General features: G+C 40.1%; 1 protein-coding gene and 1 long non-coding RNA gene across 2 annotated transcripts in view; both read right to left on the minus strand.

Annotated features, from left to right (window-relative positions):
- Nucleotides 1-5,684, minus strand: part of rab43 (RAB43, member RAS oncogene family) — a 62,184-nt gene extending 56,500 nt beyond the window's left edge. The window contains exon 1 of the mRNA XM_043707979.1: nt 5,549-5,684. Within this exon, the coding sequence (XP_043563914.1) occupies nt 5,549-5,677 (129 nt within the window). The 5' untranslated portion in view covers nt 5,678-5,684. The remainder of the gene's footprint in view (nt 1-5,548) is intronic.
- A 4,268-nt stretch (nt 5,685-9,952) lies between these two features.
- On the minus strand, nt 9,953-24,663 carry LOC122558972. Its single transcript, XR_006314293.1, has 3 exons — nt 24,611-24,663; nt 14,703-14,863; nt 9,953-10,725 (listed from the first exon to the last, which is right to left on the minus strand). It is a non-coding gene; the product is annotated as an uncharacterized LOC122558972 (long non-coding RNA).
- Nucleotides 24,664-25,010: the final 347 nt, after the last annotated feature.

The raw sequence follows: 25,010 nt of genomic DNA on the forward strand, positions 1-25,010 counted from the left end.
TTCTTTTCTTCACTAGCTGTGGCTAGCCAGCTCAGAGTCAGTTCTCTGAATTGAGGAGATTCTAATCTCCTGGTTATAGATATGTTTTCTTTTTTTTTGGTTCCCCCTTACAAAACCACCACACAGCAGTACTGCTCATATTCAGCTGCACATTTATTAGTGGTTTTCAGACTGAAGTTTCATATGATTGGAGCAGCAGTCAATAAGTCTGGTGATCATCATGCCAATACTATCTCATTTAAGACACTAGTCAGGGGCAAAAGACTATTAGAACATGCTTGGCTGTTATTGGTTTGAATAAAAAGTGTAAGAAAAAGACTAAAATGCTATCTTTTAATTGTCCTTGTTACTTCACAGAGGCTGTAAGGTTATATGGTGAACAGAGGAGCTGTTGAGGTGTCTTGGCAAAGAATGGCCCCACATAAACATAAAATCCACCTTTTATTTTCAGAAGACTGATGGTATACCAAATGGCAAATAGTATGAATTATTTACTGACTTTGTTGGACCCTTGCATGGAGTAACCCTAACTCTAGATCTTGGTGTAAATCTTCGTTGGTAAGTGAGGCTGGTACAGAACAATCTGATGTAAATCTCTGACCATATTCAATCAATGAGAAGTTCAATCATTTACATTGGGCCACCTACAGTGAATAAGGTGATCGAGACTTTATTCAGATAGTTATCTTGACTGAATATGAATATAAGGCTCTTTAGTGTAATGTGAGTATAGGTTTCAGCCTGTGAGTGTTGTTCTTTTTTTAGCAGTTGAATAAGCACTGGAATAACAAAGTTCCTGTTAGTCTCTTTATTTCTGAAGCACTATGGTAATTTTTTCATGGACCCAGGTTCTAAGGGAACAGGTGCGTTTGAGTCGACTCTGTGCTATCTCTGTCAACACTGAAAGAACTAATACAGTACGGCATTGAAACCTGACTCTTCCATAATGACTAAAACACTCACACGGTCACTTGCTAAAATGAAGCTGAGGCATTCTATCCCATAATAACTCTCCAAAACCTGTGGAAGGTTATTGACTAATTCTAGAAAGAACATATATTTAGCTGTTTAATTTCCTCAGGCTTGATTTATAATCACAATTAATGATTGTGCCACATCCTCCACCACAGATATCTATGAATTGTAGTTTTGATTTAAGGATTCAATGCATGATGATTTCAAAATAGTCAGCTCCAGCTATCAAGGAATAAAAAGCAATGAATTGGTTAGAATCCAATAGTCCACATTGAAGAATTTGAAAATCATTTGCCAATTGTGACATATCATGTTAGAATGACAGTGGCCCAATGCAGTGGCTGAAAGGTTATGAGCAAGTCCAACTCCACTTACTTTGAATGTGGTGCAAGAAATTAGTTGCCAGAGGTTGTAGCTGCCACCTCTCTGAGACAGGATGTCATCTCCAACAGCTGCTCCCCAATTAGTGAGCAGGTCTTCAGTTTAAGCACAAGGCCATTGAGTGCAGTTGCTGGTGAGTCAGAATCATACAGCATAGAAACAGACCGTTTGGTCCAACTTGTCCATGCCAAACTAAACTAGTCCCATTTGCCTGCATTTGGCCCATATCTCTCTAAAGCTTTCCTGTTCATGCACCTGTCCCAATGTCTTCTAAATGTTGTAACTGTATCTGCATCTCTCGCAGTTCATTCCACATATGAACCACCATCAGTGTGAAAAGGTTGTCCCTCAAGTCTCTTTTAAATCTTACCCCCTCACGTTAAAAATATGCTCTCTAGTTTTGATCTCTCTGACACTCAATAAATACCTTAGCAATTCACTTTAGCAACACATTGCTGTTCACAGGCCTCCAATATGAAAAACAACCCTTCACCACTACACTCTGTCTCCTACCATCAAGCCAATTTTGTATCCAATTTGTAACTTCCCTGAATCCCATGTGATCTAACGTTACTAACCAGTCTACCATACGGAACCTTGTAAAAGGCTTTACTAAAGTCAATGTAGACAATGCCTACCATTCTGCCCTCATTTATCTTTTTGATGACGTCTTCAAAAAACTCAAGTTTGTGAGACACAATTTTCAAAGCACAAAGCCAAGTTGACTTTGGCTTCAAATGAGGCCCCGATAGACCTCAGCCAGGGGTGAAAGTGTTTTGATCAAGAGACCGGAGAGGGCTTCTTTAAGCATAACCAGGAGAGTAGCCCCCTATCAAACCCCCATCTTGAGCCAGGGTTAACCTGCTGACCTTGTCAGTGGCAGGAGACTCTATTCGTTAGCAACATAGTAGCAGGAAAAGACCTCATTAAAGAACATTACTTGAACACGTCAAATCCTTGTTTAATCCAAGGTCAGATAGCCACCCACATTCTTGTTGAAGGGCTTACACCCAAAACATTGACTCTCCTTTTCCTCAGATGCTGCCTGACCTGTTGTGCTTTTCCAACGCCACACTTTTCGACTCTGACTCTCCAGCATCTTGCAGTCCTCACTTCCTCCTAGTCATCGGCAAAATATGGTTAGGCAATGGTTATGGTGCCCCATGACATGCCAGTAGGTTTATTCTAGCCTACTTCCACTGGGAGATAGAGTAGACAAGAATGGAATTTAGGCTGATATTTTCACTTTGTTTTTATACTGTTCCGGTGTTAAGTATCACTACTGAGAATAACCTGAGGCACTAGGGTGTAAAATCTAATCTAAAGTACAAACAACCCGTAGAATATTTAGAAGCAATAGTGCTCCAAATTACATTTTTTGGCATTATGTTTGTATCATACCACCGAAGCAGGGAAATACCTGCATTTCACTCAATCTAGTCTACTGTATTAGCTGGGAGAAAGTGAGGACTGCAGATGCTGGAGATCAGAGCTGAAAATGTATTGCTGGAAAAGCACTGTAGGTCAGGCAGCATCCAAGGAGCAGGAGAATCAGGAATGAAGAAGGGCTCATGCCCGAAACATCGATTCTCCTGCTCCTTGGATGCTACCTGACCTACTGTATTAGCTGATCAATATTGAGTTCAATGATTTTAGGGCCTAAGCACCTTCTCCCACATCCTTACCCCAAAACCCACACACCAAGCCTTGTCACCAGATGGGACTGTTCCCACACACAATCCATTGTCAGCTACTAGTAGTCCCATTACCAGCTATTCATTCTCCTAAGCTAACCTTTACATACTTCTTTGTCCAACCAACTGTTTTTCTCTCTCCTTGGGCTCTTGTCTCCACCTATTGTTTACTCCTCACAAAAGCAGAAATTTTTGGAAAAGCTCAGCTGGTTTGGCAGCATCTGTGGAGAGAAAGCAGAGTTAATGTTTCAGATCCAGTGACCCTTCTTCAGAACCCTCTGTTTTTGTTTCTGATTTCCAGTATCTACTGCTCCTTTGTTTTGTTTATTGTTTACTCCTCCCCTCTTTCCAACCTCTTCTTCACCATATACTGTAAACCAATCAGTTCTGAAGAAGGGTCACTCCAGATTGCACTAAAATTCCAGCAATAGGTATAGTTTTCTGTTGTTATGTCCATCTGGGCAACTACTGGTGGCATAGAATTGATGTTTACAGTAATATGAATATCTTTGAACAAAAGTCTTCTCTTGAAATATTACACAGATGCATTTTTAAAAAAGAGATTTCCTATCACCTTTCAGTGCTCCACTCCTAAAATAATTTCATTTAATAATTAATGCAATGGTTGAGCACATCAAATGCAGCCCAGCTTTTTTTTTATAAAGTAAATTCATTATCATTAAACCTCTTTCTGGATTTTGTTTTATTATTTTCTCTTTCCTTTGCATGTCTATTTTCTTTCATTATCTAAATACTTTTGCCATTGTATCTATTTAAAGACCATTACTTGTGATTTTAAAACAACATGCAAAATAGCTCAAATCTTGCAAAAAATGCATTGGTGGAAATGCAAATCCGCTGTTACAATTAAATGTCAAATTGAAGCAACAATTACTTAGATTTTTTTTATTTCTATCATCTGAATTAACTTTGGATGCAGTAAAAATCAAATACTTCTTTCTTTCTGAATATCATTATGGATTTGATGTTTGCATTTTCCTATATTTTCCTCCAATTTCTCAACTCTCAGCCTTTCAACTGTGAAATAGTATTGAGAAAGCAAGTTGTGGAATTGTTGCAAGTTCTAATGTGTAGGGTAACAAGAAACCATATACACTTCAGTGAGTGGGATAAAAGGAAACAACATGACAACTGGAACTGCTCATTAAAGCAATATTCATATTATAGGTTAGTCTATGTGAATTTGCCTATACAATACCCATAAACAAATATCTTTATCTCAACATTATTGATCTAGTTTAAAGTTATTCCTGACCAATTACAATTAGCTTTCTATCTGTCAATCATACAAATATTTGACTTGACCCAGATTTCTAATCACAGAGACAAGAAGTCAAAAGCAGGGATATTTTCTGATAATCATATAGAGTTTGCAATAGAAGATACTGAAGCAGTCTGTGCCCACATGCAGCAAGACTGGACAATCCACCAGGTTTAAGCTGATAAATGACAAGTAACATTCTCACCACACAAGTATTAGGCAGTGACTATCTCTAATAAGAGAGAATCTTACCGCCTCCCCTTGATGATTAGAGGCATTGCCATTGTTGATCCCCTAACATCAACATCCCAGGGTGAACCATTAACCGGAATGTAAACTTGTCTAGCCATTCTATGATTTAAATAGCAGGACAAAGGCTGGGAATTCTGCAGGGAATAGCTTATCCATGGTTCCCAAATCCTAATCACTAAATGCAAGGTAAAATTCAAGAATGTGATGTAATACTCTTCACGTGTCAGGATGAGTCAAGTTAATGAGGGGTATAGATAGAGTTAATGATAGGTGTCTTTTCCCTAGGATGAGTGATTTCAAGACTAGAGGGCACATTTTAAGATGAGAGGAGAGAGTTTTAAAAAAGACATGAGGGGAAAATTTTTAAAACGGGGTGTTTCAGGAAGAATGAACTTGCTGAGGAAGTGGTGGATATGGGTCCAGTTACAACATTTAAGACATTTGGATGAATACATGAATAGGAAAACTTTGGAGGGATACAGGCCAGAAGCAGGCAGGTGAGATTACTTTAGTTTGGGTTTATGTTTGGCATGAACTGTTTGGACTGAAGGGTCTGTTTCTGTGCTGTATGACTCAATAACACGAAGGAAGCTTAACATTGTGCCTCAAGAAAGAAATTCATTTGATTGACACTCTACCACCACTTGATTAGCTTGCTGGGTCCATCACTGGTGCACAGTGGTAGCCGTATGTAGCGTCTAACAAGAATGCACTGCAACAAATCTCCAAGCTTCCTTTCACAGCAGCTTCAAATCGTATGATCTCTCCCACTTAGAAGAACAAGCAAAGTAAAGGTATGGGAATACCACTATCTGAAAGATCTCCTCCAATTCACACACATCCCTGACTTGGAACTATATTGTCATTCCTTTGCTGCTGCTGAGTTAAAATCCGTGAGCTCTGTAACACTAGTGTGGGTATATACACAGCAAAATGGCTGCAACAGTTCAAGAAAGTAACTCACCTTCTTATGGAATTGGGAAAAGGCAATAAATGCTAGCCTTCCCACTCCTGTAAAACACGATCCCATACTCCCAATTCCTTCAACACTGCCATATCTGCTCCCAGGAGCAACAATTCCACTCCAGGACATCCCAGATGGCAGCACGGTGGCTCAGTGGTTAGCACTGCTGCCTCACAGTAGCAGGACCCGGGTTCGATTCCCGCCTCGAGCAACTGTCTGTGCAGAGTTTGCATATTCTCCCCATGTCTGCATGGGTTTCCTCTGGGTGCTGTGGTTTCCTCCTGCAGTCCAAAGATGTGCAGGTTAGGTGAATTGGCCATGCTAAATTGCCCGTAGTGTTAGGTGCATTAGCCAGGGGTAAATATAGGGGAATGGGTCTGGGTGGGTTACTCTTTGGAGGGTCAGTGTGGACTTGTTGGGCCGAAGGGCCTATCCCCACACTATAGGGAATCAAATCTAATCATGTCCTTCTATTTCAAGGGCTGCAATTTTTCTTCTCACATGATCAACAATACACTCCAACGCAACTCCCGCACCTCCGCCCTTGAACCCCACCCCTCCAACCTTAATAAGGATAGACCACCCCACATCCCACCAGTCCTCACCTTCTACTCCACCACCAATTTCCAGATACAGTGCATTACTCTCCACCATTTTCGCCACCTACAGTCAAATGCCACCACTGAAAATATATTTCCCTCCTGTGAGAAAAAAATACGGACACCAGCCTCCCCATGACGTGGCCACAAAATAGACAACACAAAATTGAGAGTGTGGTTCTGGAAAAGCACAGCAGGCCAGGCAGCATCCAATTCCTGTTGAAGGGTGTATGTCCAAAACATCGATTCTCCTGCTCCTCAGATGCTGCCTGACCTACTGTGCTTTTCTAGCACCACACTCTTGACTCTGATCTTCAGCATCTGAGGTCCTCACTTTCTCCTAGACAACACAAAATGGCTGCACATAGCCACTGAGCCTACCCACATTGCCTCAAATTGGCCAAACCAACCGCCCCAGAAATCACACATACCTCAGGATATGACTCATCCAGCCCAGACTAGAATATACATCTTCAGATTAACTGATAATGAGCCTCCCACTCCACAGTAGCCCAGCACCTCTGATGTCCTTAGAGCACAGCTGCTCCCACTCGGAGTCAAGCCTTCATAGGAGGCACCAAAAGTACTCCACTTGCCCCTTCAACAATACGAACACAGTGATACAAGGATGAAACCCACTAACACCTACTCCAGAAAAGGATCGGAATCTCCCGAGTCAATTAAGAAACTCATTGTCAGACACCAGACACTTTAATCTTTTCAATGAATGAACTTTATTTCTCTTTGTTGTACAACTCACACCATTGTCTCATAACTCACCCTTCATTGTTGTAAGGGTATAAAACTCCACTGTATTCTCTGTTTGGAGAAGAAGCTATGGTTCCTTTTGAACAGCCTGTCAGTGACTGTTTCAGTGGGGTTAAGTCTCTTCTGCGATATCACTGTTTATTAAATAAATCCTTGTCAGTTTTCGATCCAATCTGTGTGTTTGTGATCCTTGATTAATTGGGCTAAAGTCTCCAACTCTTCTTCACCCCTATCCATGTTCTGCAGAGACTGTTCCATCCGTGACTCCCTCATTAGGTCCACAACCCCCACCAACCCACCCTGTACACCTGGCACCTTGCTCCTGCTGCCACACGAGGTGTAAAACCTGCACTCACACCTCATCCCTCACTGCCATCCAAAGCCCCAAAGGATTGTTTCCTGCAATTCCACCCACCTTGTTTACTGCATCCATTGCTCTCGATGTGGTCTCCTCTATATCGGGGAGACAGTATGCTAACTTGCAGAGTGATTCAGGGAACATTTCTGGCACGCACGCACCTGACAACCCCAATGTCCTGTGGCCAACCACTTCAACTCCCCCTCACACTTCGCTGAGAACATGCAAATCCTGGACCTTCCCCATTGCCAAATCAAAGCCAACCACCAATTGGATGAAGAACACCTCATCTTCCACCTCGGGACCCACCAACCACATGGCATCAACATTGACTTTGCCAGTTTCCAAAGCTCTCCTATCCCTAACTCATCCCAGATCCAACCGTACAACTCAGCACTGCCCCCTTGACCTGTCCTACCTGTCCATCTTCCTTCCCACCTATCTGCTGCACCCTCCCCACCTGCATTCATCTATTGCCATTCCACTTATATTCCCTCAAGACCAAACTCCACCCCATTTATCTCTCAGCCCCCTTCCCCTCTACAGTCGTGATGAAGGTCTTATGCCCAAAATGTGGACTCTCCTGCTCCTCGGATGCTGCCTGACTGCTGTGCTTTTCCAGCACCACACCTCTTGATTTTGATTCTCCAGCATCTGCAGCCCCCACTTTCTCCTACATGCTTACGTCTCAAAAAATGAACAAAAGCTATTCTTCTTATTACTAGTCCCTTGAATCACAGAGGATGGTTGACGTGGAGATGTCAAGATCTTGCTCATGAGGAGGCTACTGGACTACAGATGCCACTTGAAAGATGTTGGCTGACCAGGAGACTCTCCTGCACTTACCTCACACCAAAGGCATACTGGAAAGATTTGCAGGCTGAATAACAATTGGTTTGGCTGCATTATGATTACATCTGTCATGACCATCAAGTCCCAAAGTGGTATGTGTACGTGAAGATTCTAGCTCAGGAGCAGGGAGTGTTTTCTGTGGAAAAGGACATGGAAGGTATAGAATGCAGGGAAATAGATGGTGACATCTTGAAAAATGTCCATATTACAGAGGAGGAAGTGCTGGATGTGGATAATCCTCAGGACTTGATCAAGTGTACCATAGGGAAGTGATTACTGGGCCTTTTGCTGAGATATTTATATCATCGATAGTCACAGGTGAGGTGCCGGAAGACTGGAGGTTGGCTAATGTGGTGCCACTATTTAAGAAAGGTGGTAAGGACAAGCCAGGGAATTATTGATCAGTGAGCCTGACGTCGGTGGTGGGCAAGTTGTTGGAAGGAATCTTGAGAGACAGAATGTACATGTATTTGGAAAGGCAAGGACTGATTAGGGATACTCAACATGGCTTTGTGCATGGGAAATCATGTCTCACAAACTTGACTGAGTTTGTTGAAGAAGTAACAAAGAGGATTGATGAGGGCAAAGCGGTAGATGTGATCTATATGGACTTTAGTAAGGCGTTCGACAAGGTGCCCCATGGGAGACTGGTTAGCAATGTTAGATCTCATGGAATACAGAGAGAACTAGCCATTTGGATACAAAACTGGCTCAAATGGAGAAGACAGAGGGTGGTGGTGGAGGGTTGTTTTTCAGACTGGAGACCTGTGACTAGTGGAGTGCCACAAGAATCGGTGCTGGGTCCTCTACTTTTCAACATTTATATAAATGATTTGGATGTGAGCATAAGAGGTATAGTAAGTAAGTCTGCAGATGACACCAAAGTTGGACAGCAAAGAAGCTTACCTTGGAATACACCGGTATTTTGATTAGATGAGCCAATGGGCTGAGGAGTGGCAGGTGGAGTTTAATTTAGATAAATGCGAGTTGATGATTTTGAGAAAGCAAATCTTAGCAGGACTTATATACTTAATGGTAAGGTCCTAGGGAGTGTTGCTGACCAAAGAGGCCTTGGAGTGCAGGTTCATAGCTTCTTGAAAGTAGAGTCGCAGTTTGATAGGATAGTGAAGAAGGCGTTTGGTATGCTTTTCTTTATTGGTCAGAGTATTGAGTATAGGAGTTGGGAGGTCATGTTGCGGCTGTACAGGACATTGGTTAGGCCACTTTTGGAATATTGCTTGTAATTTTGGTCTCCTTCCTATTAGAAAGATGTTGTGAAATTTGAAAGGGTTCAGAAAAGATTAACAAGGATGTTGCCAGGGTTGGATGATTTGAGCTATAGCAAGACGTTGAATAGGCTAGGGCTGTTTTCCCTGAAACGTCAGAGGTTGAGGGGTGACCTTATAGAGGTTTATAAAATCATGAGGGCCATAGATAGGGTAAACAGACAAGGGCATTTCCCTGGGGTAAGGGAGTCCAGAACTAGAAGGCATGGGTTTAGGGTGAGAGGGGAAAGATATAAAAGAGACTTAAGGGTGGTGTGTGTGTGGAATGAGCTGCCAGAGGAAGTGGTGCAAGCTCGTACAATTGAACATTTAAAAGGCATCTAGATGGGTAAATGAATAGGAAGGCTTTAGGGGGATATGGGCCGGGTGTGGGCAGGTAGGACTGGATTGGGTTGGGATATCTGGTCAGCATGGATGAGTTGGATAGGAGGGTCTGCTTCCATGCTGTACATCTCTATGACTCTATGACATTACCCATCACAGCACAATATTTGTCTAAAAGAAAATATGCAGATTTCAGATTAAGATATCAGCACATATGTCACAATTGTCTCAGTGTAATTTAATGTTATGCTTTGCATGCAGTTTACATAATATCTTGCAAAATTTCCATACTGTCTCAGACAAAAGGTTTGTCTATTAACTCATCATTTGACCATTCAATACCAGACTCAAAGTTCTGACATCTCCCAATTCCTCTTATTCTGTTCACATCTTGTTGCCATTCTTTGCTCTATTAAAGGAGTAAGATCAGATTCTTTATGTGCAAAATTTGGAGCAAACATGTAAATTTTTGATTTGACACTGTTGAATGAATACAACATCAGAAGGAAGAGAAGCAGAAGGAGAAGACAAAGAGCGATGCTTTTGAAGTATACATCACGGCATTGATATTGATTATAGGAATGACACCTTGAATATTCGTGTCCTCTTAGTTCTGCCACAGGCTTCTTACTAATAGAAATAGGTGTGGAACAGGTGACATTAGATTGAACTGTTGTTGGTGGGTTCTGCAGCCACTGTTTGAGGTATGCAATATGGCAATCACAGTTCCAGATGTTGTTATGGAGGCTAATGGCCTTCAGATTCTGCAATTTGTCAAAGGCTCCTGGAGCAACTGTAGTTAGTATGTTGTTGTGTAAATAAAGCTCTGTTGTATTTTCTGGAATAAATGGTAATTCTTGTAGACCTCTGGAGCTGCAGTTAATTTTCATACCCTGAGAAGCAGATTCACACATGCAGAATTCTGGACATAATTCAGCATTTGAAGACCTCAGGAGAAATAGCATGGCTAATCCTGGGGAAACCAACATCCTAAAAATAAATAAATCAAAGAGAAAGAATGATGTCAGCAAACAGTATTTACATTAAATAATACAAAGAACTTCATCTATATGCAGATTTCTGAGAAGAACAAATTTGTTATATGTCAAATTATCAAAAATAAACTGAACAATTTGGACTTACCTTCTTCTGATCTTATGCAACACAAAGTCAGTTCCAGTGTTTTGTAATCTACTGTTTATTTCCCTATCAAAGTCACAAATATAATCCTGTTGTGACTGTCACAAAGATAACCTTTCCCTCCTGTCCAGCCTGCAGCATTTGATATCATCATAGAATCCCTACAGAGTGGAAGCAAGCCATTCAGCCTACTGAGGTCACACTGCCCCTCCGAACAGCATCCCACCCAGGCCCCACTATCCCTGTAATCCTGCATTGCCCATGGCTAACCCATGCAACCTATACATCCCTGGACACTCTGGGCAACTTAGCATGGCCAATCCACCTAATCTGCACACCTTTGGACTGTGGGAGGAAACCTGAGCACCCAGAGGAAACTCACACAACCACGAGAAGAATGTGTAAACTCCACACTGACAGTCACCCAAGGCAGGAATCGAACCAAGGTCCCTGGCACTATGAAGGACCAGTGCTAATCACTGAGCCATCGTGCCACCATAAACATGGTTTGCCATTACATCCTCTTCCAGTATCCTTCTAATATTGTTCACCTTCATTGGAGTACACTTGCTCAGTTCCATTCTTATATATCTGATGACAGTAGAGAATCACTTTTCTTCACTTTCTGGCTTGGTAATCTCTTAAATCTACAAGGATGTAGCCTTGACTCCCTGCTATTTCCTATCTATGTGTTGCACTTTGGCAACATCATCCAAAAGCACTGCGTCATTTTCAATATATCTGCTACGTCACCATCGTCTCTCACAATTTCTCAACTGTATTTAAATTGCCAAACTGCGAGTCTAATATCTAGTACAAGATGAGCTGAATTTTTCTTCAATAACTATTAGGAAGATCAAAAGCCTTGTCTGTGGTCCTGTTAGAATTTCTGCTCCCTTGCCTCAAATTGTTTCCTCTCATGACAACTGTCTGAGGCTGAATCAGACTGGTTACAACCTTGATGACATACTTGACTCTGGGATGTACTTCCAAACACTTACCTAAGCCATCAATAAGACTGCATATTCCCATCTCCATTACATATCTCATGCTTTCCTAATCTCAATTCATCTGATGCTGGATCCCTCATCCACACTTTGTTGTTTTTAGACTTGATTATTTCAGCACAATTCTGGCTGGCCTCCCAAATTCTTCCATCTGTGAACCTTCGGACATCCAAAATTCTGATGCCTGTGCTCTAGCCTGCACCTGTTCACGAATCACTCATGCTCTCTGACCATTTTCTTGGTTCTCAGTTGAGTAAACACTTGATTTTAAAATGCACATTCTTATTTTAAAATCCTTTCATGGCCTACCCCTTTGTAACTTTGTAATTACCTTCAGTCAGACCAGCCTCCATGATATCTGTCCTCCTCTAATTCTAGCCTCTTCAGCATCCTTAATAGCGCTGCCATTTCTATGAGTGCCTTCAGCTGACAAAGCTGTAAACTCTGGAATTGTTTCCCTAAAGTTCTTTACCTCTAAACATTTCTTTCCTTTCTTAAAAGGCTCCTTAAAAGCTACCTCCTCTCCTCTAATACCTTCTTCAGTGACTTGGTGGCAAGTTTTCTATATAACATTCTTACGAAGTGCCTTTGGGACATTTTATTAGTTTGAATGTGCTGTACAAATACACATTATTGTTGTCAATAGAAGATAATACTTGTCACATAGTAGAGCTCCATAGTCAGTGTATTTCTCAATAAGCTAAATCGCGTTCATTGATTCTGAGGTTTTCTAGTTTGGAAGTGACAATTATGGACAAATTGAATTAACTTAGACATTAAATGAGCTACTGCATGTCAGCAGTAACCATCTGTATTATTTACTGCCAATTATGCTTTGGGTATAAGGCATAAGGACAAGAAATTAGATTGGGCAGCACCCATTTTTCAAGTAAGAGACAAATGCTGAACAATTCTGCATTGAGTACACTCTCACCATGTGTTAGGACTGTGTGGCAAACTAAAAAGATCAGGGTACCTGCTTTAAACTGAAGCTAGACCTATTGCCTGTGCAAAATAGGGTTATAATATTTTTAATCAACCTGTTTAGACATGTTTTGCCACACTTCCATGACAGGTAGGATTTGAACCCAGCCTTTCGGTCTAGTGGTAGGGATTCTACCACTGCATTATAAGATCTTTAATCAGCTTTAATACTTATTTTGTGGCCCTTTCCAAACCTGGTTCATTTGTACCTTCCAAACAATATTTTCAGGGGAACAGCTGCCACCAAAAGAGTAAGTTAAAAATATGTTTGGAAGACTTAGAGTGATAGAATCATAGGAATGTGCAGCATGGAAACAGTCCAACTCATCCATGCCGACCAGATATCCAACCTAATCTAGTCCCATTTGCCAGCATTTGGCCCATATCCCTCTAAACGCTTCCTGTTCATATACTCAGACAGATGCCTTTTAAATTATGTAATTGTACCAGCCTCCACCACTTCTTCTGGCAGCTCATTCCATATATGCATCACCCTCTGTGTGAAAAAGTTGCCCCTAAGGTCCCTTTTAAATTTATCCCCTCTCACCCTAAACCCACCCCAGGGAAAACATCTTATCTATTTACCCTATCCATGCCTTTTATGATTTTATAAACCTCTGTAAGGTCATCCCTCAGCTTCTCCTTATAGCGCATACCCTCCAATCCTGGCAACTTTGTTTGCTTTGCTGTTTTTCCTTAAGGATAATATATCCAAATTAGTGAAAATGCTATTTGGTCATTCTGTTTTGCATCTCTTTTTGCCAGCTCTGATATCCACTTACATCCAAAAATTGTGTTTGACAATTCAGAATTTGGGGAATGGGGTGAAGCTGCAATTATTTTGAACCTTGACCATTTTTGAATCTTCTGGACTGTTCAGAATGGATAAATAAAGGTGGTGGAAATTGTCTTCTTCATCTGTAAGTACTTTATAAATTAGACCTGTCTATCCATGAATTACTTTTCTAACTGGGTGTTGAAAATTGGAAATCCGTATCAAACAATGTTATTACTGTATGTGGCTTTTTTTTTTAACATACCAAAAAGAAATTTCAATATTTGAAAAGTTGCAATTGCTCATCTCAAACCATAAATGTCCTTAGCAGCAACATTTGTTGCTTGGTGTACTGTCTTATTTGCTTACCTCAAGGAAAACTAATTATTATTTTTTCTACCACTCCCACAGCGATCACTGAACTTAGTACAAACCAATTTCGCTGTGAGACTTCCCAGCTATCTGGTAGCTTGCTTACTTGATAAGTTTGCTGAGTCACTGAGGCAACAGTTAGCATTTTTTAAATCCACATAGGTAAAGAAATACTAATTTAATGGAAACTAACAAACTATTAACTTTTCTAGTAACAGATGTTGAAAAGTATGAAAATGGCAATATTTGACAGAAGGCCAGGGTTTCCTTTACCTTCCTTGGTAAAACTATCTGGCAGTGAGCTGTGCTGACAAAGCGAGTGATGCAAGGGGTGAGATTATTACACAGACACATTTTTATGAGTTGCCTATTGGACTTTGCAGTTATTCTGCATGATGGATGAGGCAAAAAAAACAAATGTTGAAGTCTTTTCAGGTCGAGGAATTGAACTCAGAACCTCACACTTGCCAGACAAAGGCAACCTTGAATTTCCAAGTCTTAATTTTCTTGAAGTTCAACATATTCTTTAGTAAATAGATGTATAATCTATAATGTAAATGGGCTAAACTAGCTATTTAATGTCAACATCAAATTAAACTTTCTCTTTCAAAACCTAAATTAGAGTAATGATAATCCATAAATGACAATTTCAACAATAGCTCAACCTTCAGAAAATTAATATAACCTACCTTTATATTTTATTTAAACTTGTGAAGTTTTCGAAATACTATGCTGCATGTTTCAGAAGCAGAAGAACTGACATCTCCCCAACAGTCGACACCCGCTTCTCAGTGGTATTTCCAGATCAGCACAAAGCAGTAGGTTCAATTAGTTGTGCACAGTCATATGTCTACGTGACCAGATACAAATAACTAAGAGTTACTCTAATGACAGTTGGATTTTTTAATCACCAATACGATTAGGCAGCTGCAGTACTTCAACATGTGGTTATGCTAAGCACGTCACATGATGGAAGGGAAACCAAATGTTTTGAGAAGATAACAATTACTTAACTAACATGCTAAACAACCCCCAAGTTTTAAGAAATAGCTTGAACCGCAGTTACATTTTATTATCAGGATTAAAATATGAGGGCTAACATGTTTTGTTTTTCTATCATTAATATAAAATACAACAAAAAAACTTTAAAAGTGCCTAAATTATTGGTTGGCCAAGTACTCTGCTTATCTAGTAATAAGTATACATATGAAATTGTCATGCAGAGGTTGAAAAGAAATTAGAACAAGCAGCAAAAAGCTATGATGGATTTCAAGCAGGAACAGAGAGATACATGATTCTTGGACTTCAAACATAACATAAGGAACAGCTTCACAGAGAAATCTATTCTTAAAATCAACATATTGTTACTTATTCCAAGAAATATGGCAGACTGTTTTCCTTATTCATTTATCATTCTCAAGTTAATCCTTATCCACACATTGTCATGTGCAGTTGGAATTGCTGTGGATGTAGTTAATCATATATAGTTTTGAAGATCCTATCCATTAGAATCCTTGGTTGGTTTGCCAGTGAAGATATTGTGCTCAAGAATCCTCTTGAATGATGATTTTCTCTTGTTTCAAACCACTCCCAACAAAAGTCATCCTCTAGAGGTGACACAAGTACAACTTGAGCCAAAATTTAGATTCAGGAATTTCACTCGAGTGTTTAGATTTTTGAGATTGTCGGTGGATCCATTTTTTAAAGAAAGATTAATAAGGATGATTTAGTCAAAACCACAATGGTGAAACATAATAATATACTGTCTTAAAAAAAATGAAAGGAGAAATTTAAACTCCTATGACACAGCAGAATTAAAATTAAGTTGGTAGATTTACAGCCCCTTTTCTGCTCCATCGGTTTTCCTCTCATAACCTTCCACTGGCTAGTTCAGGCTCCAGGCAGAATCAGCCAGGTGTTTCAGGAAGCCATAAAAATTGTGATCAGCCATGAGAACATGATTCTCTCTATGAGGGGGAGTGAGGAATCTGATGTTGGCCTCCCCTTCTCCTGGCTGGGCCTAGTCCTGGACTGTCATCTCCTCGAATGAGATCAAGGGAGGGATAGAGTGAGCTAGAAGTGTCAAGCCCATCTGGTAGTACTGGTGCACATGGTGGTGAGGTGTTCAGAGGGACTGAGCAGGCAACGCAGAGGCTATGCAGAGTTGGCATTGTCAGAGTCATAGAGTTATAGAGTTATACAGCACAGAAACAGACTGTTCAGTTCAAACAGTCCATGACAAACATAATCCCAAACTAAACTAGTCCCACCTGCCTGCTCCTGGCCCATATCCCTCCAAACCTTTCCTATTCATGTACTTGTCGAACATCTTTTAAATGTTGTAATTGTACCTACATCCATCACTTCCTCAGGATGTTCATTCCACATGTGAACCACCCTCTATGTAAACAATTTGCCTGGTTAGGGGGTCTGAGAGTGAGTGCAGGAAGATGTTGCAGTAAACAGTAAGACTGGTACAGCATGAGCCTTGGAGGGAGGTGGCTGCGTGAGCGAGTAGAGAGGGAGGAGAGTGTGCAAGAGATAGAGTAAGTGTGATATAGCAGAGAGAAGAGTGTGGCACTCATGCTGGTGGAACAGAGAAGACCGCTGAACTATTTTCAAATTCATTTTGTGGGCTGTGGGTGTCACTGGCTTGTCCAACATCTATCCCCCGTCCCTAGTTGCTTTGCAAAGGTGGTACTGAGCTGCCTTTTTGAACTGCTGCAGTCTGCCTGCCATGGGTTGACCTACAATGTGCTTAGGGAGGGAATTCCAGGATGTTGACCCAGCAACAGTAAAGGAATGGTAAGTCAGGATGGTGAGTGACTTGGAGGGGAATTTGAAGGGGTGGTGGTTAGATTGCCTCTTATTGGTAATGGTCATAGCTTGACATTTGTGTGGCATGAATGTTACTTGTCACTTGTTAGATGAAGTTTGGATATTGTCAAGATCTTGTTGCATTTGAACACAGACTGCATGAATGTCTGAGGAGTTGCAAATGGTAGTGAACATAGTGCAATCATTGGTAAAAATCACCACTCTGTCTTTAAGATAGAGGGAAGGTCATTGATGAAGCAGCTAAAGATAGTTGGGGCTTAGATACTACCCTGAGGAACTCCTGCAGTACAGTCCCATACTGTAGGGATACTGTGATTCTCTGATAGAAAAATGTCCTTTTTACCTCTATTGTGAAAGTGCACTAAATCATTACTTACATCATTAATCATACATCATTAACAATAAATCATTACTTACGGACTATGTAAGGGTTGTTACTACTGGACAAGTCAGATCCCAGAATGAAATCTGGCTTGATAGGTCATATTCTGTCTTTTTTAAAAAAATAACATGGTAATCTTCACTGAAAGAAGAGCACAACAGGCTGTTGCTTTGGATTTAATGATAAAACAGAAACTAATTGCACAATTGAAAAATAACATTAAACAAGCCAAGATGTCTGCACATAAGCTTTAAAAGATTTCAAACATTTGGCAAACCAAAAGCCGATTCCCCAAAACCATCACTTTACAGTTAGTCAAAATCCAGAGAAAGGTTATTTCTCTATATATTTGTAGATTGACTTAACTGTTTCTTTCTAGTCCTGGGCCTATGAACGAGAGGCTTTTCTTTGGCTCACACAACTGAAATCTTAGGCTTTCTCAGCTTTGAATAGCCAATGTTGATTTCTAACCAAACACTCATAAACTGTAAGTTTTCACAAACTGAAACCCTTACTTACAGGTAATTTATTCACTTGACAGCTCTAGGAGAACCTATTCTTGTATTTGATTTCAGTCATGACTCAAAACAACATTGGACATTTCTGATAGTGAAGACACCTTAAAAGAGTACAGGCCAAACTATGGACAATGGGCAAACAATTGCACAGGAGGGAACACCATTGCTCCAGTATTGTCAATGCTGGGTTCTGCAGAAAGGATTGACTATGGGTCCCTAGACAGAATGAGTACGGGGAGAATTGAGTCATGGCAGGTGGTCAGAAACAAGGAGGATAAGGGGAGAGCAGAGCCAAAAGCAAGAGAAGAGGGCTGATGTTCTGTGGACCACCCTCTTCCTGATGTTGCACAGTTTGATTACGCGCATACTGCCTGTGAGTGAAGGACACGCAGAGTAGGGTGCTGGCAAAAGCAACCAGTGGTGGTCCTTAAGATCCTCAACTGATCTGTGGGGAGGAAGACCCTAATCTTGAACTTGTCCAGGGGAAGGTGGGAAGGCAGCAGAATCACCAAACCATTCGCCCCTGAATCAAACAGTCGTCTTGCCTCCAAACACATCTTGGGGAGGGCATTAAAATTTGTCCATTGAGGAACTTCAATTGCCCAAATAGTGATCTTTATTATAGTAGAGTAAAGCCTGTAGTGTGTTCCCTTGACCAATCTGTCCTAGCTTCAAGTAGATAGAAATATTGCTCAAATCTGGTGCTGAGAACTGAGGTGGAAGTGACAGACCTCAGAATTGCACGATGCCATTTGGATCCTTTCCTTCTCACCCCAAGTTCATTTCCAGCCCAGAAGAGATGCACTTAGGTCTGAGAGCAGCAGGCAACATCGTCCTTGGGATTCACTTTCAAGTGTATGTTGGGATGTGCTTGGATAAGAACGACCATTGTGTCATAAAGTTAAATTAGTAATGGAGAAGTGAAAAGAACAATCTAAAGTAAATGTCTGAATTGGAAGAAGACTAAGAGATGAGAGAGGATCTAACCAGGATAAAAGGAACTAACGATTGACAAGGAAGGCTGTAATGAAACAATGATTGACATTTAGAGAGGGTATGTTACACCTACAGGCTGGTTACATTCCAACAAGGTAGAAGAAAGGGAGGCAAAGCCAGGATTCTTTGGTTGTTGATGGAAATTGAGAATTGGATGAAACATTTACTGGCTATAGTAAATGGAATGAACAGTTTTATTGTATCATTACAAAGATGTCTTTTCTAAAGAGACAACATGAGCCATCATTATTTCATTGTTTAAATAAAAAGTGTGATTAACAGTTAATAGAGCAAGAAACAATCCAATACATTCTTTTGTTTACAAATGACAGGCATTTGGAAAAAAACTGGTATTATAAAACCTTTATTTCTTCACAGCTGTAATACAATTGTATTTTTCTATTAACATGACATCAACAGCAGTGACATATTAATTTCAAAACATTCAGGTGACATTTAACAATAGTGAAAAAGCATGCAATGTTTATTTGACATTCATTATTTTCCTTTTTTTCAGTTCTGCTCAGTCACATACCATTTTTTGAACATTCGATATATATAAAACCAACTCCATGCTACATTAAAATCATGAGTGTGAATCTATATTACACACTACAACCTGGGAGTACATTTTAAATTGTAAGATGAATTTTAATACATAGGAAAAGGGTGATTGAGAAAGAGCATAAATTAGATTAGTGAAATTGGAAGTGGTTTGAGTTTATGCAGTTAGTAGATTATGTAACATAGTCTGTGATCACAGAACTAGAGAACTTTACAATGTGACTGGAGAGTCATACAGAGCTGGATTTTATGGATCAGCAAAAGCGACTAATATTGTGTCAGTAAACAATTTGTTACTCATGCTATCAGGCAGAGACTTAACAAAAAGTGAAGAAAATCTAAAAATAATTAGGGGTGGGAGAGTAAGGGTGCAGTGTTCACTTTGTGCAATGGTGTAATACAAGTGATAGCAATCTATTTTACAATTCTCATGGTTCTTAATTTCCGTTGATTTGAGAATTACCTCTTCCATTTTTGCAATATTTAATTGTCAAAAGACTGGTTTTATATCTCTTGGATTTATGGGGGTCTTTCAGTAATAGTACTGCTTAGAAAGGAATATGAGGGAAAACATTGAAGGAATGCACTGATAATCAAATTTGTTTATTCAAAGATTTTTCTATTACTCTTTAATCTACTTTGAGACTTTCTGACAGAAAGTAAGAACCTGTCACAAAAGCCCAGAAGTTCAAGTGTTTTGCAATGTAAATTGTACACAGCAACAAAATAAGAACAAGCAAAAGTGCACTAGCCAGCCAAATATCTCTGTAAAGAAACAATTTACACTGAATCGATTCATGGTTAGTACAGGCAGCATACTCATTCCCTGTTAGTTTCAATATTTGTTTACCATTAAGTAAAACAGGAGTTGAACAAAGAACTGATGCATTAGCATTGAGTTGATGGTCTTCCAGCCAGTGTTTGAGATATGTGATATGGCAATCACAATTCCAAGGGTTGTTTGACAGGTTGACCTTCCTCAGTTTCTGAAGCTTGTCAAACATGCCTGGAGCAACTGTGGTTAAATCATTATTTTGTAGGTAAAGTTCAACTGTGTTTTCAGGGAGAACAGGAACTTCCTTCAGGTGCTTTGAGCTGCAGTCAACTTTGAGGCCCAGGTCATTGAGTGTGGCGCATTGGCAGGATATTGGACATAATTTTACACTTGGCAAATTGAGCAAGAAAAGGAATGCGAACCCACCAGAGAGCAACATTTGTGCTGTGGTAAAATAAAAAGAAAATATTAATAAACAAAAACAGATAAGTAGCATTCATTTATTTTTTCCTTCTATCTACTTCTGGAAGATGTTAATTCCCTTATTGGGAAATATTCCCATCAGAAGCAGTAACCTTCATAATGAGGGCAGAATTGCATCACAGTCACAGTTTGATTGGAAGTGAGATCAGAATCAAAATTGAAAGTAGAGCCTTGGTAAGCTCACTGAAGAGTTTGCAAATCCAAATGGTCTTGAAGTGGGAGATACCAATGAAATAATGGTGGGCAGCCAATCTAACCAATTAATGAACCAACTGGGGTAAGTTCCTGGGATTTCTCTGATGTTAGAATTGGTCTCCTAGCTGAGACTGGTGTCTGTCAGGGCACCTGGAGGCAATTCACTTGTGGCAGGTCACTCTGAGGCATTGTGCTCAATCCCACCCATCACAGAACTAGTGAGATGAGAAAGCCACAGTCACAAGTAATCCTGTGAAGGGGATTCCCTTCTACAATCGTGACTGTGGTCAACCTTATAATTAAATTTTAAGAAGGCTTTGAGACTATCTTCATGTTACAAAATCCTTCCAGTCCCTGGCATGCTCTAGCTATGGCTAGCTGTCATGATGGAGTTGCTAGCCATCCAGCATGTCTGATCCTTCAGTTGGGTGTCCCAGCTAAGGAATCCATCTTCTGTCCTTAATTAGATACTGAACATGGACTTGGTCTCTCCATTGGCTGTCTCCATCAGAATTTGAAGATGTGTGGCCAGCCAACATGTTTTTATTCATTCATGAGATGTGGGCATTGCTGACGGAGCCAGGAAACATTACTCAATCTTAATTGTTTTTGAAAAGCTACTGGTGAGCTGTTTTCTTGAACTGCTACAGTTCATTTGCTGTAGTTATACCCACTTTGCTGTTAGGGACAGAACTTCAGGGTCTTGACTCAAAAGAACAATGATATCCGAGTAAAGATGTTAAGTGTCTTGGTGTGGAACTTTCAGGTTGGAGTGATTCAATCTATGTGTTATTCTTGCGCTTCTAGATTGTCTAGTCCCATTCAAATCTTAGACAACATGAGATTGATAGTGGGAGTTTCAGTGATGGTAAGGCCATTGGAGGTGCAACAATTAGAATCTCTCTTGTTGGATATGGTGATTGCCCAGCTGTTGGGTGATGTGTATGTTACTTGTTGCTCATCAGTTCAAATTTGAATGTTGTCCAGTTCTTGTTGCATTTAGACACAGGCTGCTTCAGTATCTGAGGAGTCACAAACAATGCTGTACATTCTGCAATCATTCAAGAACCTTCTGCCTTTATGATGGAGGGAAGATCATTGATGAAGCAGCTGAAGATGATTGGGCCTAGAACACTACCCTGAGGAACTCCTGCAGAGATGTTCTGGAGCTGAGATATCAGCCTTACAACAATCATAGCCATCTTCTTTTGTGTCAGCTATGACTCCTAACAGTGCAGAGCTTTTCCCCAATTCCTATTGACTCCGGTTTTGCGCGGGCCCTTGATGTCACAGTCTGTTAAATGTCAAAGGCAGTCACCCTCATTTCCCTGCTTCAGTTCACCTTTTTCACCGTGTTTGGACCAAGATTGTAATGAGATCATGAGCTGAGTAGACCGTCACATCCAAATGAAGCATCAGTGAGCAGTTATTATTAAGTATGTGATGTTTGATGGGACCGTCCATCACATTTTTGTTTAACATTGAGATTAGACAGATGAAGTCATAATTGGCTGGGTTCAATTTGTCCCACTTTTTATGGACAGAACATATCTGGACAGTTTTCCACATTGTTGGGTAGATATCATGTGTTCTAGCTGAATTGTATCAGCTTGACTAAGGACATTGCTAGTTGTGGAGCACAGTCATCAGTACTATTGCCATAATGTTGTCGGGATCAATGGACTTTGAAATATCCATTGCCTTTAGCTAGTTCTCGACATTGCATGGAGTGAACTGAATTGGCTAAAGACTGGCATCTGTGATGCTGGAGACTGCAGGTGGAGGCTGAGACAGATAGTTCTCTCAGTATTCCTGGCTAGAGATAAATGCAAATGCTTTAATCTTGTCAGTTGCACTGATGTGTTAAGATCCTCAATATGTGAATTAGGGTATTTGTGGAGCTGCCTGCTCTAGTGAGTGTTTAATGGTCCATGACTTATCATGACTGGATGCGGTAGAAAAAAATGCTGGGTTTGTGTAATCACTGAGCTCTGTTTATCGCTGTTTGGCACACAAGTCTTCCTGTGATGTATCTTCACAAGGTTGACACTTCATTTTAGGTAAGCCTCATGTTGTCCCTCATATGCCCCTCTGCATCCTTCACTGAAAATGTTGTCCAGTGACAAACAGGGTCAGGGCTTGTTATTGGCCACAATGAAAGAAACATTTAAAAACTTGTAAAAATCCCCATTAGTATCTATGAATTGTGAGACTACAAGCATTCAGAGTAATGAAACTGCTCTCCTTCCCAAACAACAAGCAAAACCTGGTCCACAATGTATATATGTAAATAATTGTCTTGAAAGAGGGAGCAAATGAGGACTGCAGATGCTGAGGATTAGAGTCGAGTGTCGTGCTGGAAAAGAACAGCAAGTCAGGCAGCATCCAAGGTGTCCTGATGAAGGGCTTATGCCCGAAACGTCAATTCTCCTGCTCTATGGATGCTGCCTGACCTGCTGTGCTTTTCCAGCACCACATTCTCAATCTTGAAACAGGGAGCACCAATTAGTTACTGAGGTCTCAGGTGTGCTTGGCTCATGTTAAGCAAACATTGAAGTTAGCTTTTTATAATTATGCACCATTGTATTAATATATATATATATAGAAAAAACTATTAGAGTACTAAATTGCCGCATCTCTCAAAATGCCTGCTACATTTGTGCAAGATGAATGTCTCTTACTATTATGTTACTATTGTAATAAAGGACTAATTCTTTTTTCATTGTCCTGTTTTTTGATGTAATTATCAAGTATGGTTTGAGTGCATAGTGTTTACACTTCCAATTCAATTTGCACAATTTTGTTAGTGCTAGGAGATGGGTAACAAATAATGACTATGACTTACTCTTCATAATATTGACAGCTGTGAAATAAATGACAGTAATTTATAGATTAGATTCCCTACAGTGCAGAAACATGCCCTTCGACCCAACCAGTCCACATCAACCCTCCAAAGAGTAACTCACCCAGACTTATTTCCCTCTGACTAATGCACCTAAATCTATGGGCAATTTACCTAGCCTGCACATCTTTGGACAATGGGAGGAAACCGAAGCACCCGGAGGAAACCCACGCAGACACGGGAGAATGTGCAAACTCCATGCAAACAGTCGCCCGAGGCTGGAATCGTACCTGGGAGCCTGGTGTTGTGAGGCAACAGTGCTAACCTTTTCTGATCAGTTGAATTACTTGCTAGAAAGTTGTTGCAGGGTAAAATACATTGTAAGGGAAACCAAAGGATTATAACAAGACTTGAAGTTCCTCAGATTGAGCACTTGTGATAGGTTCTATGTTTCTTTAAAGAGACCACATTTTGTAAAGCATAGTGATGAAAGGGAAACACTGCTCTATGTCTATTGTTTACAGGACTCAAACTAGTGTTTGACTGAATTTTAAAGAAATTTGCTACACAATTTTAATAGAAATATAATCAGAAATACAGATGGCTTAGTATTTTAATGAATGGCACACCACAATTTTACAAATAAAGAATAATTATTTGGACGTGGTGCTGGAGGTTTTCCTGCTGTTTTATGCAGTATGAATGATCACTTCCAGAAAAGAACAGGAGAGAAACTGAGAAAGTCTGAGGCAAAAACATCTTCCTGGAAGAATAAGAAATTTTGCTTCTCAATTTGCTTGAAAGAGTGTACCATTTGCCCCTGCTCCTATTTTTCATGTTTAGGTTCAATCAACAAAATTAACTTTCAAGCTACATATTTACCATCTACCAAATCTTTTTCTTTTAATGAAACAAATCTCAGTTCACCAACAGCCTATTCGTAAACTATGTTAGGAATTTAAATAAGTTCACAATCACCATCCATATTAAATTTTATTTCTTACCTTTTTTATTTGACTTGATGGTCAATGAAGTCTCAAGACTGAGTAGCAAGTGAAGAAAGCAGACAAAGGACTGTTTGTCTCAAAATGAGTAAACAGGACATTATCCACTTTTCCAGAAACCAGAACGGAAATTACTTTGTAAACTTTCACATATCATCCCAGGTCATATTTCCTGTTTCATATCTATATATATGTGTTTCAAAACTCCAATGATTCATTTGAAACCTTGTTCTGAGCAATTTTATTTGAATAAAGGAGGCTAAAGGCAATTTATAATTAACATTTACTTGCTATAAATGGTTCTCCATGCTTCTGATAAAGAATGAATTTGACATGCAGTGTGACAAGGCAAGCATATTAAATGCACTAAAATGAAAGAATTACTTGGAGTAACTGTACA

The sequence above is a fragment of the Chiloscyllium plagiosum genome, chromosome 18 (genome assembly GCF_004010195.1).
Source record: "Chiloscyllium plagiosum isolate BGI_BamShark_2017 chromosome 18, ASM401019v2, whole genome shotgun sequence".
NCBI classification, from domain to species: domain Eukaryota; kingdom Metazoa; phylum Chordata; class Chondrichthyes; order Orectolobiformes; family Hemiscylliidae; genus Chiloscyllium; species Chiloscyllium plagiosum.